This window comes from Lissotriton helveticus, chromosome 9 (assembly GCF_964261635.1).
Source record: "Lissotriton helveticus chromosome 9, aLisHel1.1, whole genome shotgun sequence".
Classification (NCBI taxonomy): Eukaryota; Metazoa; Chordata; class Amphibia; order Caudata; family Salamandridae; genus Lissotriton; species Lissotriton helveticus.
Genome location: NC_136070.1, coordinates 1,137,665,149 through 1,137,684,303, shown reverse-complemented (window position 1 = coordinate 1,137,684,303; position 19,155 = coordinate 1,137,665,149). Strand labels below are relative to the sequence as shown.

Sequence of the window (19,155 nt, the reverse complement as noted above, 5' to 3'; positions counted from 1 at the left end):
AGAGACGTTGCATAAGAATACTTTCCCTAATTTGTTGATCGCCCTCGTATGTCTCTGGTTACAAATCAACTTAGAGGATTCACAACAAATTACAAAAAAGGTAGGCAACTCCTCTCCATGCCAATAAGGAGGAAGAAACAGTCATTTCCCTGATTTAGTGTGCCCTGAATCAACGTGTGCCTGTTCTGGCAGGGAATGTGTATATTTATTTAGGTTGTTTGTACACCACTGAACATCACCTGGTGGTTATTTCAGTGTTTTGAATAGAAGGGCATTTCAAATAGAATTTTAAACTCAGCGACTTTTCTTCAGCGCTCACAAAAATCAAATTAAACTTATGAGCTATTAAGCACACATACATAATATGTCCACATTTTATTAGGAATTACATTTTCAAGTGGGTTATGAAGGAGATTCCGTTTTTTAAATTTGGTGATTTTTCAAAAATCTTTTAGCTATTAAGATATAGGTTTATCAACAAACAAAACAATCAAACTTATGATAGGATCGGGCTCAAACAGTAAAATTGATATCAAAAAGTTCACATGCAACATTAACAAAAAAAGTACAATATGAAAGACAACCTCAATATGAGCTCTCTAAAGCTGGCACTGATCTGTTTTCATTCATCATATCCAATATAATGGAATGCTGGACTAACAAAAGGAGTGGCGAATAAAAACGTTCCTCAGTGCATTTTATGTAAATAGTATTTTGGAAAAAGGAGTGGAATTCCATGAGCAATATTCTATTTCTTTTTGCAGCAAAGAGTTAAATAAATAGAAAAGGAATGCAAAACTTTAGCAGATAGCAATGACAGGCTGTCAGGAAACTAAAATTGCAAGGAGTAATACATCTAAAAATATTTATTGGGGTTCTTGGTCCAAAAACATTCGGTTTTAAACTTTTTTAGAAGAGGCTAACAACCTGGGTTGAAATAACATCATGTGGTCTCTTCGAAGACTTAGCGGGACAAACACAAGCACAAAAAGGCTATCTGAGAGAAGTCCAATTGCATGAAAGATTAATCCAGAAAACCAGTAAGAAACAACCAGCTACAAAATATATATGCTGACAAGTGAGAGTATAGGGATACTGAGTGAGTGCACTGCAGATCAACTGCTGCATCAAGGTTTTTGGCATGGGTGAAAAAATCATAAACTTAAAACATACCCCAAATTTAAGGTAAATTGATTTTACCCATCGCATATTACTACAGCGGCAATATGCAAATCAGTAAACACTTGGCAACGTAATAGTTTCAAACACTGCTGTCAAAACCATCTCCAGATTCAAACTGAGATGCACGTTGTTTGGTAGCAACAAGTCAAAATTCAAGTCCATTCAAAGAGGTCCTTGGTTAAATAAAGTTATACGGTTTGATTTAGCGCTTTGAGAGCTCGTTTGACAACCAGTCTAGTCCTTCATACAGACCAGTTCCTTGCGTTGCGCAGGTAGCTTGCACGTACCACTGTAAAAGGCAAAACAAATATTTTTATTTTAGCACAATTTATCTTGAAACCACTGCAATTTTCAAAAGTGATTTTACTATAAACTATGACAAATAAAAATCAAAACATGCCAACATAGATTTCTTATCAGAGGTTCTGTAAACCAGCCTACATACTACAGTTGAAAACAATAAGCTGATCAATTAAGGTATCATAACAACAAGACAATTCTCTATCATTACCCAAGTTGGGTGTTCACAAACTGTAGGCCAGACGCAAATCAATTGAAAGCTGAATTGACACATTTTCAGTTTGAGCTTCAAAGTAAGTCATCAAACCAAAAAAAGAGTTTAAATTGATTTTAAGGAGGTCTTGCTTAACACCGCTGTGGAGGCAATCACAGAAAGAATGTTTAAATGCATTTCTAAGGTATACATTTGCAAATATTTAAATTAAACTGTCAAAATGCAGGCTAGGGTATGGGGAAAGCCACTTTAAATTCAAATATGGCTTTGCTGAATCACTTTTTTCAGGAAAATGATTTTAGTTAATTTAGTTAGTGGAGTGTCTTATTTGTCTTACAACATCCTACACCAGCTAGAATCTTGTAGTATAAACCTTGGCTAACTCGCATACAAAACCCACCTACTACCAAAAATAAGACGGATGGCTTTGTCACATCCAAGACTAGTATTTGATGTTCTTCCACCTCTATTAATTCGCGGTCATCCCAAATTAACGTCTTTCAGCAAAAACCGAAATTTCAAAACAGCTGAAAAAGCTTTCGAAACAGGATTTTTAAAACCCTACTTGGTTTGAATCTTCTCTCTGACCCTGGTACGATCCATCCCCGAAAATTATATAGTACATAACACAAGGATGGCCCTGCTCATAGGCACTCTAGAAGACTGATTTATATCATACATCCGTGAGGAATTAGATTTTAAATGTTGGAAAACCCAGGTATTTGAGAAAAAACACACACACACACACACACACACACACACCATTGTAGTCATGCACCAAGCAGAACTTTGTAATTAAAAAGCAAAGAATCCCATGTCTCACCACTATTAGACTGCTCGTTTATGTGCAACCCAAGCTTCCTTCTTGACACGCAAGTCATTAATTGCTATTTACATGAGCTTTTCTTCTTCCTTGGTTTGACTATGCTCAACTGTATGCACTTACCTAAAAATTATGGGGAGCCCTACCATTTAGATGTATGCATATTATAAAATAGGTCCTAGCCACCAGCGGTTATACTTGGGGCGCACTATTCCCATTTGCACTGCGGCGCACCTTTAGTAAGGTGCACCAGGTGCAAACAGAAACACTGCGCTGCATTACTTAATTTACGCAGCCCTGAGGGTAGCTGCAGATATGCACCTGCACTCAGGGTGGCACATTAGCGGGAATCACCCCTTTAGTTAGCACAGACACTATATTGCAGAAGGGGTCGCACAGGCCCCTGCGGCCTCTTCTGCAATACTACAGTGTTAAGCTGGCTGATGAGGGGTGTTACCCCGAAACCGGTCCCAGGATGCTGGTTTCTGGTTCTGGAAAGACCTGGTTTGGCAGTTTGGGATGGACTGTTCCCAGGAGGCACAGGGTCAAGACTGATTTCAATATAGCTGGGTCTGAACTGAGGTGGCGAAGTGAGCTAAAGAACGATGATGGATTCAACCCAGATCTATGACTGGGAGTGAGTGTCTGAAAAGTTTCAGCGCTCCGTCAATCATCTCCATCTATTTGCTTTGTTCGCCCTAAGTTGGCAGGGTATGCCTAGACGTGGGTCCCTTGCTCACTTTGCCTGTGAATTCAAGCTAGCCTGGCTGATGAGGGCTGTCACCCCAAAACCAGTCCCAGGATGCTGGTTTACGGTTCAGGGAAGACCTGGTTTGGCAGTTCGGGCTTGACTGTTCCCATGAGGCACAGGGTCAAGACTGGTTTGCAAATAGCTGGGTCTGAACTGAGGTGGCAAAGTGAGCTAAAGATCAATGATGGATTCAACCCAAATCTATGACTGGGCGCGAGTGTCTGAAAAGTTTCAGCGCTCTCCCCAGCATCTCCTTGGGTTTGCAAGCCTGTTGTTACCCAGGGCACACTGCATGTACTACAACCCATGGCCTATAAAAAAAAACATTCTACTTTAAAGATATCATAGATGGAACATTTATTTTTCCAAACCATTATGATTTTTAAATAGCTACTGAATAAAAAGGCTCAAACATTAACTTGTTCCAATGATTCATTCAAAACACTAAGCACTCTCCTCACCCATGCCTGCCCTCCCACCCTCGTGGCTGCCAAACAGGAACCAGACAAATATATCTATTGGTCAAGTGGAAATAAGCTCCCCAGGTCAAGTGAGCTCGGTCACTGGATGAACAAAAAGCATGTGTTTGAAAGTTCCATTATTCTTTCGTGGAACACAGTTATTTTGTGCGTTTCAGTGAGGTCAGTCAAGTGCGAGGTGAAAAGTTCTTTTTCTTTATAGTTGATTCAAATAATTATAGGCTCGCCCAAATGAACAAACCAAGCTGAAGCAGATTTTGGAATTGACTTTAAACACCCTAAGAAGGCATAGTACTAAATGATGAAACAGGAAAGTAATGCTATAGAAATAAATACTCACAGTTCTGTTGCGTAGAGTCTGAAGTGTTAATTTATCGGTCATTTCACTAATAGCCATAGCATTTGGCAAATCTTGTTTGTTGGCAAACACCAGAAGCGCTGCATCTCTTAACTCATCTTCCTGAAGCTATTCAAACAAAAGAAAAAAATGGCTTCTGTTCACAATGGCAATACACCAATTGAAAACAGTCAATCATAAAATTGATCAATTGTGAATATAAACCGGTTGAGCACTAGAATTATTTTTAAATTAACCAGTCACCTTAAGTTTTGTCATTTAAGAAATAAACTCCTTAATTTTTCATAAGCACAGCAACACTTGGCAATAGCAGGTTACCACAGCCCTTTTCAAGCACTGCCACATGTAGTAAATCTATACTTCGTTTTCTTAATACCATCCCTTGTACGTTGAATGTCAGGTAATTTAAATAGCTTGCTCTTCTTTATGGCTCCATGCTGCATATGGCATCGATTAGAGCTTAAGATTGCATGCGTGTCGATGGATGCAGTGGTAGGAAGGTTCAGGTTGGTCTCCTTTTAATCAGCTACTTTTCATTTATTTTTGAGTACTATAAATACTCCCAATTTATTTTGTCAAGAGAATTGTTCATTTTACATACATGTGCTTATCTACAGCTAAAACCAATGCTCTCCTCAGCGAAGACTCCAAATCTAATGTTGGACATGTGCACTTTGCCTCAATTCCCAGAGGCTGGAGCTCACCTCACCACAAATCCGTGGGATTACCACAAATTGAATTTTTTGGCCACAAATCAGAAGCATACCATGAATGCATTTTTATGTGGCCAATTCTAGTCTACTTTGAAACACAGCTAACACCTACAATTTCCCTGGTTCTGCTTGTACTGTATGTATTTATCTAGGGTGAAATCTCTAAAAGAAAAAAAGGGTCTATTGCTCACAGCCCTTTTCAGAATTAGTCACTGCATAACCTTAATAAAGGATTAGAGTCACTACATACACCTCAGATGTAAATGTGGACGTTTCCATAAGAATTTGTAAAGTAAGTTTCACCAAGTCTGCAACCAATACAGAATCTCCTGGCCAAGTAAGATGAAGGATAAAACAGGTCGCAGTGTAAATACGGTTAAATAATATATATATATATATATATATATATATCAAAACAAAACCCTTTTAGGAATAGAGTGACACATAAATTATGCAAAAAAGAAAGAGAACTCTGGGTAGTTCTCAAGTTTAGGTGGAAAGCAGCTCCTGTTAGAACACCCTCAACACCAGCGACACTCTAGATCTGCTCACCTCAAATGTCTGTTTTTCTGTCAAAGTCATAAGCATAGGATTAGCACAGTGCCATCCACGCCGAGATAGAAAAGGACCAAGTCTTTTGCCATTTCTACAGCAAAGTCTTTAAGCATAGGACTAGCACATTGCTGTCCTTGCCGAGCTGGAGAATGAAAAAAAACATTTATCACTCTGAAATGAGTAAAACCAACCCCTGACATAGTGTTTCGCTCTGATTAGAGCTCTTCGGAGAGGTATAGCTTTGTCCAGACACAAGGGAGCACCCAGTATAAGTCTAGAGTGTCGCTGGTGTTGAGAGTGCTCTAAGGAGCTGCTTTCCACCTAAACTTGAGATCTACCCAGAGTTCTCTTATATATATATATATATATATATATATATATATATATATATATATATATATTATTTCCACACAACCCCTCTAACCAGAGGGACAAACGGGTCGAACTCCTGTGGTCGTGTTGCAATTTTTCTTTTTATTTTCCTTTACATTCTTCTCAATGTGGCAAAGGGCAAAAAAAAATATATATATATATATATTTTTTTTTTTCTATAATTACCATTTTCTGTAACTCTTCTGCTGCTTCCTGAATTCGCTCTCGGTCATTGCTGTCTACTACAAATATAAGACCCTGGAAGGCAAAAAACACTTTTACAATCAAATTTTTTTTTTTTTAATAGTTTACTGGTTTACAAAAACACGAAAATATATAGTTACCTTTACAGGAACAGCGGTTTGAAATCATTAAGAAGCACACATTCCATCACATATGCGGGAACAAATGTGTTTTCAAACTCAGAGGAGAACCCCACTGGTCTTCTAGCTTTTCAGGATTAGTGTGCATCACCATCGTACGCAAGAATGGTAACAGCATTTACCTATACTAGTGAAGCCAGTGCTGCCTTATTTTAGGCACCCCCTGCCTTCAGAGATTCGCTTCTCTGAAACAAGCAATTTTGTTTTAACATGAAAATAATGTGGGCCCTTTCTTTTTATCAACAAAAACAGCCTATTGAGCATAGAAATCTGGAGAAAGATGATACAAAAGGCATCCAAGTGAGGATCCATGCTCTAGATGGATGCATGTTTGAGGTTCAAGTATACGCTATGTCATGAGGCATCCAGGAGCCCTTCGGGTTGGAACGAGCTCTGTGAACAGCTTCACAGGAAAAAATATGTGCTTGAGAGAAGGGACAAAAAGCTCTAATAGGGAACGAGCACCCAGAGACCCAAGCACAGTAGTACTTTCCTTGGTTCTTCTGGTTATAACGCTTAAGTGGCCCTCCCTTGTCAACATATTTGCTACCCACGGTCAGCGATTTCTTAACAATGAAGAGGATACAGAGGGCTTAGTAGAACTGCTTGAAGACTCTCTAGGCTCATTAAATGAATGCATATGAACAAGAAATAAAGTCATGTAAATCCTGGTCTGTGATAGGCTCTCTTACCCAGGCTGTATTTTCAGCGAGGAATGAGGCTGCATATTCAATGGGGGATCCTGGCTCTGTGCTCAAGACAAACTATCCATCATTGGGCCTTTAAGTACGGCATTCCTCACACTTCTGATACAAGTTGCAGTGCTTTCAGTATGCCTATATTGTTTGGAGGTGAATTAAAAAACACATCCCGGCATTCAACCACAAGCTTCAACTTGTCAAAGATAGTGCCATCGACCCGTGTATATATATATATATATATATATATATATTTTTTTTTAAATAGGACCACACAAAACATTGTGGTCACCGGTTATAAAAGACCCATGGTAACTTCAGGGTCTTTTGTGTTGTCCTGCAACCCATTTACGACAGGTCTCGGAAGTACTTGATTTGACTCATCAGCATAAAGAGCACTTCTCTCTGCAGAAGACCCAGAGCTGCCAAACCAGTGTCATAGTAAAATGTGGGAACGCCAAGTGTTTCAGGTGCTTTACTCATCTACCTGTGCAACTGCATGATCCTACTGGTTTTCCAGAGTTTGACATAAACAAGTATTTATTAAAACACACAATTTGACTAAGTAACTGAAGTCTCGTTTATTCTGGTTTGAAATGTGTTATTAGCATCTTCCAGAAAGTGCTTTTTTTACATTATAATTATCAACATTGTATTCTGTTTGTTTTTTCCACTTAGCAGCGCCCTGAAGCTCGTATAGAATTTTGTACACAATATCAAATAAATACAAATATGAACACAAAAGAGAAGGGGCTGCAAAAGAAGCCTCACTGACAGTCAAAGAACAAACGACATTTAATCCCAATGTTTGTGATCATTCTTTTCATGTGAATAACTCTATAAAATACTCGTATACCTGTGTATTTTGAAAGTAATGCCTCCAAAGGGGTCTAATTTTATCTTGTCCACCAACATCCCATACAGTGAAACAGATGTTTTTGTATTCTACTGTTTCAACATTGAAACCTGAAAAAAAAAAGCCAATGTAGTCACTTTCTAAATAGAACATAGGAAAAATGACAAAAAAGGTGTCTTTAATTTTGGAGTAGCTACTTCAACTTCACTCAAAGACATCTTCAGCAGTAGCAATTCTAAAACAGTTTAGTGGCGGCCAGTGATTTAAATGATGCATGTCAAGATTAATACTGTTTTAATAAATTAAATACAAATCCCTGCAATAGAACTCACCTGGATAGAAAGTAAACTTTAGAAAATGTACCTTGAGTTAGGTGGTTCTCACTGTTTTTTCTTTTTATTTCATAATGATTGTTCCTCGCTATAAATTCCAACGTAAGGGAGGGCGTAGGTTCGCTACCCTAGCCTCCAAATTATGGAACTCCCTTCCTCTGGAAATCCGCTCCTGTACCACCCTTCTCCCGTTCAGGAGGTAGCTTAAAATTAAACCTGGCTGTTTGTCCATACTCTGGCATAACCCTCTTTCTAGCCTTTAAATTGCAGTCTCTTAGTTCTGTCGGTTAGCGCCATGAAACCCTCGGGTGTACGAGCGCTTTATAAACCCTTGATAAGATAATGCTCAGAAAAGAATACATCAAGGACCTCTTACAGTGGATCTTCAATCCATACGTCATAAGTAAAATAATCAGTGCGACAATCTGAGTAAGTATCAGTGCGGTAGCAATCTCTTCTTATTCCTACATGTCTCTCCCTATAATGCTTGGTAGGCCTGCCATTTCCCCCAGATATTTTCCCATTTCCATGGGCACCCCCTGCTCAGATGTACTGTATGTTCAGCTTGCCCAAACCAGTCTAAATCAGTTTTCCAATCTGCCACCCTCGGTGGAGAGGATGCTCCCCAGCTCTTCGCTATGTTACGCTTTGCTACCACCACGGCCAGCCACAGTCTATTATATTTGGGCCATGCCTCGTCACCAGGAATTAGTAGCAAGAACCATTTCGCCTCAACTGGATCCTCTACCCCCATCACCTCAGCCATAATCCTCCCAATGTCAAGGCAGTGCGTTTGTATCACCGGACATTCTTGCAGTAGGCGATAGAGATCCCCTCAATCAGCTACCCCGTTGACACAAAGGATTGTGAGCCTAGCCCAACCGATGTAGTAATGATCTAGAGTAGCACATTCTATGTAAAATCTTTAGCTGAATCAGCCGGAAATGGATTTGTAGAGCCACTACCCGGTCTTCATTATCAAGTGGGCCAAAATCACCCTCCCATGCTGCTCAGAGGGTCTGGGGAGTTGTTCACCACTTTTTTTTATGTTAGCGATATCGCTTTCTCAACAAATGGGTCCGTCAGCAGCCGATCCTCTAGGGAGGGACGCCTCTGCAAGCTTCTCCCCATCGCAAGTATGGGCGGAAGCACGTATTACAACTGCAAGTAGCTCTCACTGTTATGCTACTGGAGCTTGCATTGAGACCACTTCGAATTATTACATTACACTTTTTGCTTTTAATTACTGAATATTTTTTTTTACGTGGCTGTATGACAATTTAGAAATGAAATAGTAATTTATATAAATAGTGAAATGACAGCATGTATGTCATTACCTAAATATCCCCTAGGAGCAGCGGATGATACATTTATGGAGGCTTGCGTTGGCTATTTACCCAAACTGATGATCAAGGGTGACTGGCTGGGCACAGCGAGGGAGAAAAGCTGTTGCAAGCCTTGTAATTTGGTCCTGGAAATCGATATGGATATTTTACTAGCATGCAAAATTACAACGAAGGTAAAGAAGGAAGGATGGTACTTGAAAGAAATTATGTTGTTTGGCTGTAAAAGCCTAACAGCAGAAGCACCGTGACCGTTTTTAAAGAAATAAAAAAGGAGTGGAGAAGAACAAACTTTTAGGCATCTTTAAAAAGTACTGCTAGTAATATGTGTGTCAAGAAGCTTAAAGATGCATGTAGACAGACCTAAAAAGAATAAAAAAAGTGATGTCTGTCACTTCCTCCGCTAAGGCCCATGTTCTTTTGATGCTAATGCAACAGTCTGCACAGAGACTTAGTAGAGGCTTGAGAGTTTTGCCTTATCGTGCAATCAAAAAGGTTCTATTAATTGTCATGCGTTTGGTGAAACATGGTTTAAGAAAGTGTTCCTCCTATAGTAATATGTTGTTTCATCACTGTGTTATTCACACATAAAAATATAAATTCTAGCCCTTTGTACTAGTAATTGAAGATGCAGAATTAGGCGATAAATCAGACTATCTAATACTGATCAGCAAATCAGTTCATAGCAAGAACATCATAATTAGCTGGCAAATATAGACAGATTTTTTTTTGCAGTTTTATATAGCACGAACTAGAACCGAACCAGTTATCAAATCGCTTTACATAGCACCAGTTACGTTACATGATTAAAAGTGTCAGGGACAGACTTCTGAGCAAATGTTTCAAGGAAGAGAACACATTACAAGAAACAGTAACAATCACCTACAGAATGTTAGAAACAGATAAACCTTAAACAATTCCATTTACCTTTCACCCAAAGGGATCGGATTATAATGGTTCATGTAAAAGGAAGAAAGAAAACAGGTATGGGATCCCAAACTCGGGCTCAACATCCTTTTAGTGAGATTAGGTGATAAAACTGTTTTATATATACTTACCAATAGTTGGAATTGTTGTTACAATTTCACCCAACTTCAGCTTGTACAGAATGGTCGTCTTACCAGCAGCATCCAAGCCAACTACAGAATAAAAGGAAATTGTATTTTAAAATAATGTACCTTTTACAGGACTGATAAAAAATACTTTAATGTCCGCACAAATTCTAGAATTGTTGCACCAACGCTTGGGGAACAATAGTCAATATAGCAAGTCATATGGCGACCTAGTTAATTTAGAACTTAAGGCCTGATTTAGATCTCGACGGACGGGTTACCCCTGGCACAGCAGTGACGAGATCCCATCCGCAAAATCTAAAATCGCATTATATGCTATGGGATTTACATTTCACCAACCGACATATCCGTCAGCGTTGTGAGATAGTAGCCCATCCCCCGATTGGAGATGGCATTACAATTGAGCGATAATAGTCTAGTTTTCAGTATGCTTCAAGATTGCCGATCAGATAGGTGTAAAGAATCAAAATAGAACAAGCACTCGCCGTGCCTTTGGTCTGTAAGCACCGTCCTTTTCAGACTGGGGGCGTGTTTTTCTTTCTCGCCTCTTCTCCATTGGCTGGAATGTAAACAAAGGGCGTGTTTTTGACTTGTTGTTTACATTCCAGCCAATGGAAAGAGGAGAGAAAGAAACGAAAAAAACACGCCCCCAATCCGAAAAAGACGGGGCTTAGAGCGAGAGAATGACGTCACTGAGACCTCTTCTCCAATGGCTGGCCGCCGTTTAGGAGGCCAGCCAATGGAGAAGAGGGGCGGGTTTACCCTTGCTACTCAGTCATTAAATCTCGTCAACGGGACTGCGCATGTGCGCAGCCTACGCTAGCCGAGACCTAAAAGGATCCAGATGCAAGGCGTTCGCACATTAAAAAATCCTAACATAGTATGAAATGAGACATTAAATAGCAGTTGGGTTAAACTAAGTTACAATAAAGTCAAATGAACATAAACACTTGATATTGTTGCAAATACAGTTATGTTTACTACAAAAGCCTGGCAGACACCTAAAGTGGTCACTACAGACATAAAATGAAGAGAAAATAAGACTAGCATTTGCAATGCAATAGGTCTCGCATTAGGAAAGTGTGAGCTATTGGTATTGTAAATGACAAATGTTTTAAATATGTGTTGGCTTTGAAAATATATAAATTAATAGCATTGTTATTCACAAAGCCAATAGCTTACACTTTCCCCGAGTCCTATTAGCTATGGCAATGCTTATTGGTAGCAAGCAAGAACAGTGCTGTTGTGGTGCTGAGTGATGTGGTGGGGTCCCCGAGTCATGTGGTGGGGTCCCCGAGTCATGTGGTGGGGTCCCCGAGTCATGTGGTGGGGTCCCAGAGTCATGTGGTTGTGCCCATGAGTGGTGCCTCCACTGAGTGATGTGGTGGTGCCTCCACTGAGTGATGTGGTGGTGCCTCCACTGAGTGATGTGGTGGTGCCTCCACTGAGTGATGTGGTGGTGCCTCCACTGAGTGATGTGGTGGTGCCTCCACTGAGTGATGTGGTGGTGCCTCCACTGAGTGATGTGGTGGTGCCTCCCCTGAGTGATGTGGTGGTGCCCCTGAGTGATGTGGTGGTGCCCCTGAGTGATGTGGTGGTGTCCCTGAGTGATGTGGTGGTGTCCCTGAGTGATGTGGTGCAGCAGCACAGAGACTGAAGCTAAGAACACGCAGGGTTGAGTGCTACAAAGCGCGTTCAGTTTATCAAAGCACAGAATGATGGAGCCGGGAAAAAGCAAGGGGAAATAGGAAAACACAGGGAGAGTGTATAATGATAGAGGCAGCAAGGGCTGGGGCTTGGACAGCAATCAAGTACGGGGTGAGAGAAGACACTGAATGGGAGAACACGGAAAACACCCAGGGCCAAGGAAGGAAGATCCAAGCACACGGGAGAGCAGGCGGAGACCAGAGGGCAAGGAGTAGCAAGCAAAACAAGCACTCGGCATTGCTGTGGCGGGAGGGGGGGCGCATTCCTTTGAAGTCTGATGCAGGGGCGGGCGCGGCAGCCTTTGAAGTCTGATGGGGGAGGAGAGCGGCAGCCTTTGAAGTCTGATGCGAGGCACAGACAAATGGTGGTGTGTGACGTGGCTGGCGCTGTGCACGCGCATAGATCACATGAACTGTGTCTAATCCGCCGTTTTGGTAGACTGTTCTTTTCCCCTTACTATAATCTCGCCGGAGCAATGCGCAAGCGCATTGGCTCAGGCAAGACCTAACAAAGGTACGTAGCAAAAGAAAGAAAACCAGAAAAAATGGTGTGGGAGGAGGTAAAATGGCCTCACTACCCTCTGGGTCCGTTCAAACACTTAGCGGCCATGCACCAGTCAATTTCAAAGCACCATGCTTCCATTATAGTGGTCACTAGGCTGCTCCATATCTGTGCAACGTCCCTGCTGGTGACCACAAGACTCAGACTGGCAAATATGCTGCAATGACCTTGGAAGACTTGCTATTGCCAGATGTACTATTTTGGTTGGAATGTCGGATAATCCCAACACCACATGCAACAGCGCCTGAATTTGACCAAGAAACATGAATTTACCTTCCTCACCATATCCCCACAGACACACCTATGGAAGCCCTGAATAATAAAAGTCTAGTCTTTGGTGTAATAAACTTGAAGATCTAAAGCTGGCCCATTTTCAAACCAGTCATATCACCCCTGCCTTTGGATACACCTGGGTCTCATTAAAATCTGAATTTTCTAGTGGGCCCACACCCTGGTTTAATGTCATGGTCAAGATGGCTTGGGTGTCACGAGAAATATTTTATGTCTTGCACATCTGGAAAAGTTCTTTCTTGGACAAAATCACATCTTCCAAGAGTGAGCATTTTGGAAAATCCGCACTCATTTTAGTGGAATTCAGTAAGGCGTGCTGGAGCTGCAAGTAGATAAAGAAGTCAATAGCACTCTGTAAGTAATTGGGTTTGTGGTTGACAGGGGTGTAAGCCCTGGTCAAGCAGCAACCACAATCCTGGTCAGGATGAGGCACAAGCAAACCCTAAATTAACCTGTGCTCACCCCCTTGGTAGCTTGGCACAGAGCAGTCAGGCTTACCTTCGAGGCAATGTGTAAAGGCAACACTTCAAACAGTAAAACAGTGAAATCACCACAATAGTCGCCCACAACAGATTACGAAACAGTAGTTTTTATTAAATAAAAAAAGACCAAAACGACAAAAATCCACTTTGTGGAATTAGAGGCATTGCATTTTAAAGTTTGTAGTGAAATAGTGCCAAAAAAGCACAAAGCACAAGTTCAGGCTGACTGCGATGGAGCCCGGGCTGGTTACAGGGGCCAAGGTATGACAGCTGAAAAGAGTACCTTATATCCTGGTTGCGGAGCGTTGTTTGGCTCTGCATCGAAGATGTGCTGCTCAGCCACAGCGCTCCATCGGGTCTGGGAAGCGGTGAATCTGCGGTGCAAGGTCCGGTTGAGTCGTCGTCGAGGATCCCATCGATGGGGCTTAAGATTGCGAAGTCTGGTGCACAGTTGCAGATGCGTTGGTTCTGAGCGGCTGTGAGGCGAAGTCTGTTGTCATTGCCAAGCCCACCGTAGAGGAGAGATGCAGGGCCCTGCGCTGTGGATGTGCCACACCGCCGGGCTGATGCATCAGTTCAGAGGACTGCAGAGCACAATCCAAGGAGTTTGTGACAGGTCCAATCCACACAACAGCGGCGATGCGTCAGTTCTGCTCAGGGATGAGCCGCTCAGTCAGGGAGATAAGTCAGTTCTGCTCAGGGATGCTTCGCTTTAAGACTATGTGTTTGTTCCACTGGTAAGCACCTCAGGCCCATTTCCAAGGGTCCAAGACCAGGGTGGCACCACTTGGCATGGTAGGCTCACAAATAAGAGTTCAGGTGCAAGATGTTTGGAAGCATGTTATGTCCCTAAGGCTTCAGATCAGGAGACCAGCCAACTAGCCTTTTGTGTCACTCTGGGTTCCGAGTTCAGAAGATGCAGGTCCAGTCTTTCTCACCCAGGCAAGACGGAAGAGATTAGCAAAGCAGGAGTCCAGCGGAGTGGTAATCCTTCAGCAGCACAGCAGTCCTCCTTCCTGGCAGGGTATCCACAAGTGTACTGAAGTGGTGGTGTCCAATGCCCTTCTTTTATACACAATTGTGCCTTTGAAGTGGGTAGAAGCCTCTAGAGGGATGCTTTTGAAGTTCACAGGTGCCCTGCCTTCCTTGCCCTGGCTCCAGACTAACTACAGAACTATTCAGGTGTAAGTGAGGAGAGGCCCAGCTCCTCTCCCATCCTGCCAGGAATGGCCCATTCAGTTACACCTAAGCTCCCATTCTGTGTGGCTGTTTTGAAGGAATACATATGTACTATTAACTTGCCACATATACGGAGAAAGAAGCACCCTGTTGTAAATAATGTTCAAATCATGAAGTGACTAATTTGCAGAACTTTCTCTCTCATAACTCATAGAGCTCTTTCCAGAACGATTGTGTGTCAGTTTAATGTGATTTTTGTTCATTATGTCCAAATTTGTATTTTAGATTGGGGAGTGAGTGTAGTAGTATGCATGAAGGAATGTATGATAACAGGATAAGATGATTTGCTTGGGGTTCTTTTGCTTAAATTGAATTATGTTTTGTTTAATTGGATTCAGATTATGTGTCACTTAAAACATTTTTTGTATGTTAACAAAGTAATTTGTAATTATGACAAATATATAAACCGTAAGGCAAAAAGAGAAAAATAATATTTTGAATAAATTACATGTCCTCCTTTTTAGGTCGAGCGTAGAGCTGCGCATGCGTAGCATGCGCGGTCTAGCTCAGGACCTATAGCTGTTACTTTCGGGGGAATCTGAGACAGCATTCGGCCACGCGCCTCTGTGTGTACACACGTACACACACACACACACACACACACACACACACACGTACACACACACACACACGTACACACACACACACACACACACACGCACACGTACACACACACCCCCCTCCCCCCCCTCCTTTCCGCACCGGGCTCTTTTGTTGTTCGAATCCCTCCTTCTGACCGGCTCCCAATGGATCGATGGGCTGGCGGGCGGGGGCGATGTCCAGTGCTGCTACGGCGGGAGGGGCCGACGCGGCCAGGGGCTCCAGTGCCGTCCATCGCCTCTTGTACGCCATCAGCAAGCGGAGAAGCGGGCGCGGCCAAGAACACTCTGCGCCTGCACGGAAGTGCGTGCGGCCACCTGACGTCACTTAGAGGCAGAACCTTACGGTAGGCAGTATCTTGTTGTATTTTACTTCCTCGACGTGGTCTTGCCTTCTTATACTCCCCACACAGTGAAAGATAGGTATGATCACAGGCTTGCGACCATTCGCGTATTCAATGTGACACGTTTATATTTCTTATAGCGCATAGAAGTGGTTGAAAGGGGGCGCTGTGACGCTGTATTCAAGCCCCAACTAATTAAACCATTTTACCACCAAGCTGCACGTCTCAAGCCTGTGTCCGATGTCTGGTTCCAAGCGCTCTGGCATTTGCAGCCCTACCATAGTGCTACTTAAGAACACGTACCGGCAAGGCCGCTTCTGTGCATTGCACACTAGGTCACTGGGGGCCCCTCTCTTCTCTGGGCCCCCACCACTTCAACAGAACAGGCAGAGCTACTTGAGACCAGGCAGTGGTTTTCTTTCTTCAGAGGCCCTATACACGGGGCGATGCCTCTGCGGGAGTGCTGCAGGTGAGTGTGTTTATTACCCACTCGGTGTTATTACTATCGAAGGATCACCCGGGTGCCACTGCCCCGTGTAACAGGGTGAACCTGAGTCACCGGGAGCAGTTCAGACCTACAGCGGCCGGGAGTATGTTTGAAATAAACCCACACCCGGAGTTACTTGTCTGCACGGTTATGTGAATGAGGCACTTTGCTGCCTTGTAAACTTTCTGTCCTGTGATCAAGGGGAAGTTGCCCCAGAAATGCGCAGCTAATTAAATCAACTGTAATATCCACACAGGCTCCCCCAAGCCCCGGCAGCCAAAGGATTCCTGACCGGGCAGTTTTATGGACAACCAAAGCACATAGTTAACTGTAGACTGTAGCATTTACGAGAGTTTAAGCTATTGGCATTGTAAATGACAGTGCCTTTTATGTATGTGTTAAAAACCAACACATAAATAAAAGGCATTGTCATTTACAATGCCAAGAGCTCAAACTCTCGCAAATGCGAGACCTATTGCATTGCAAATGCTTGTTCATGTAGCATCCTTTCTTAAAAACATTTGTGAAGAATATCACTGAAAAAGCAATATGGGTCTTGTCAGAGGCACCTCCTTAGTTAAGGTAAGAAAATGCCAACTTTCTAAAACGGACTTTCTAAAAGTGCCATTTTCAGAATCGTAATGACAAATCCAACTTCACATTATAGTAGTGAAAAACAAATTCAAGAGTTTTTCGCTACTAGGACACGTAAAACTTAAAAGTACATGTCCTGCTTTTTAAATACATTGCACCCTGCCTCTGGGTTGTCCAGGACCTACCGTAGGGATAACTAGTGTGTTAAAAAAAAAGGGTTTGGGCCTGGCAAGGGGCATTCATTTTGCTAGGTCAAAATGGCTGGTTAAAACAACACATCCAGGCTCTGCAATGGAAAGCCCGAGTCACGTTGAAAGGGCTACTGAAGTGGTTGGCACAACCAGTGCTGTAGGCCCACTAGTAGTAGTAGTAGTATTTAATTTACAGGCCCTGGGCATATATAGTGCCACTTTACTAGGGTCTTAAGTCAATTAACTATGCCATTTGGGGATAAGCCAATATTACCATCTTTAGAGGAGAGAGCACAAGCACTTTGGCACTGGTTAGCAGTGGTAAAGTGTGAAACGCTCTAATACCAGCAAAATGAGTTCAGAAAAAAGTGGAGGAAGAAAGCAAAAGGTTAGAGCCAGAGAGAGTGGATAGGAGGGAGGGGGAAATGGGGACCATCCTATGGCCGACATGTCTAGCACACTCATATCATACTTGCTGAGCAGTTGATTAAATGGTTTCATACCTGCTCGTTCCCATACTGCCAAATCTAAGACCAATCAATCCACTTCAACCTCTAAAATCTGTGTCTACTCAAAGGGAAGGTCTCTTGTGTAATTCTACTCTGTCAGCCCATCATAGGTGTGGCTAGCCACCAGATCTAAACAAGTGCAGCTATAGACTCCGGTAATTCAACTGCAGAGTAAGTGCAGCCATGGCCAACCACTTATTTTCTGCTTAGTAAGGGTTCCACCAGAGGAGAAAATGCAAATGAGCAACTCAAACATACTTGCAAATGTAAGACAGTAAGATTCCAACTTCATAAATGCCTCTGCTAAGCGCACTGAAGGAGCTTGTGGGTATACCTTCCCCAATATAAAGTAATTTCAGGAGTGTGATCATTTTAAATAATGCAATCCAAAAAGGACAGTGGGTGCCTCTTCAATGAAGCAAATAAGTAGCCTGCCTAACTTATGATCGTAGATACTGTTCCTAACGTTAATGATCATTATTCCCAAATATGTAAAGTCTTTTTAAAATTCAATGAAAACTCAATGTTTCTATCACAGTTGCATAACTGTTCCTTTTGTCCAGTTAATTCTGAATCCTGTTTATTGCATTCTCAGGGTAGACCACACCAAATCATGGCACAGGGTGCTGCTGCACTATGAATGTCTCCATTACCGTATTGGAGATCTACATAATTATCTGTTTCATCTTGGTGAGTTTGACCTATCTTGCAGTTGCCGATTGTTGGACCCGGTCCTTTGGGCAGGTTCACCCCGAGACTTTTTTGCTTTTTCCTAGCCTGTTTCTGGAACCTGGATTGGTGATTTTAGGCCTCTGCGCAATTTTTCACTGTGGTACAGTATAAAGTGCGTGTGCTCTCTGTGTATGTGTGGTAAGTGGCCTGCCCTCCCATAGGAATGAATGGGGAATATGTATGCCCATGGTAGATTCCTGATGCGTGGGGAGTGCAGGGTCGAGTTTGATATGTGAGAATGAGTGCTGCATAATGGTATATGCGGCATGGCTGTGTCTAGTCTAGAAGCGCCACTTTTAGAAGTTGGCATATTTGTGTAGTGAGTCTGCTGGCACGTGATTGGGTGATGAGCCTGGCCCAGGAGTGCCTGGGACTGCTTGTGGATTTATTGTCTGGTTTGAGTGGGACAGGGGCTGCAGGGCCCCCGGAGGGGGTCGGAGCCATCCCAAGGATGAAAGGCCCCATCTGCTATCAGGGAAGTGGGAGGAGATGGTGCCGGGCTGTGTCTGCCTGCCCACCATGCTGGCTCTCCCTCCTGATGGCCCACTGTCACCTCTGACCTGAGGCTGACAGAAGAGGGAAACCAGAAACACCCAGGGATCAGGGCCCGCTTACACAAAGACTTCAAAAGACTTCAAAGCCTTTTCTGTGTATAAGAAGGGGCTGTGTCCCCTTCCAAAATGTTCTTGTTTCTGACTTGAATCTGCCAGGGGCGTGCTGCTGCTTGGGTTCAGGGGAATCCCTGAGTCCTGCCCAGCCCCTGGACTCCTGATGGACTTTCCTGGACTCCTGGGGGACCCCTCTGCCCTGCCTGGGCTGATGGGGGGGACTTGGCTTTGCCCCCCTGGGAAGCTCTGGGGCTTTGGCAGCATGGAGGAGCTGCATTTTCCTGTGGATAGCGCTGGAACTGTATTTCTAGCCCCTGGAGGCGCTGAGCTTCCTCCTGAGAGCGCTCTGCCTGCGGTTCTAGCGCTGGGAGCGCTGTGG

General features: G+C 42.9%; 1 protein-coding gene across 1 annotated transcript in view; it reads right to left on the bottom strand.

Annotated features, from left to right (window-relative positions):
* Positions 1-370: 370 nt before the first annotated feature.
* ARF4 (ARF GTPase 4) overlaps positions 371-19,155 on the bottom strand; it is a 37,707-nt gene continuing 18,922 nt past the window's right edge. Inside the window, exons 2-6 of the mRNA XM_078661569.1 lie at positions 10,418-10,498; positions 7,685-7,794; positions 5,934-6,005; positions 4,090-4,215; positions 371-1,471 (exon numbers count right to left, since the gene is read on the bottom strand). Of these exons, the coding sequence (XP_078517695.1) occupies positions 1,385-1,471; positions 4,090-4,215; positions 5,934-6,005; positions 7,685-7,794; positions 10,418-10,498 (476 nt within the window). The 3' untranslated portion in view covers positions 371-1,384. The remainder of the gene's footprint in view (positions 1,472-4,089; positions 4,216-5,933; positions 6,006-7,684; positions 7,795-10,417; positions 10,499-19,155) is intronic.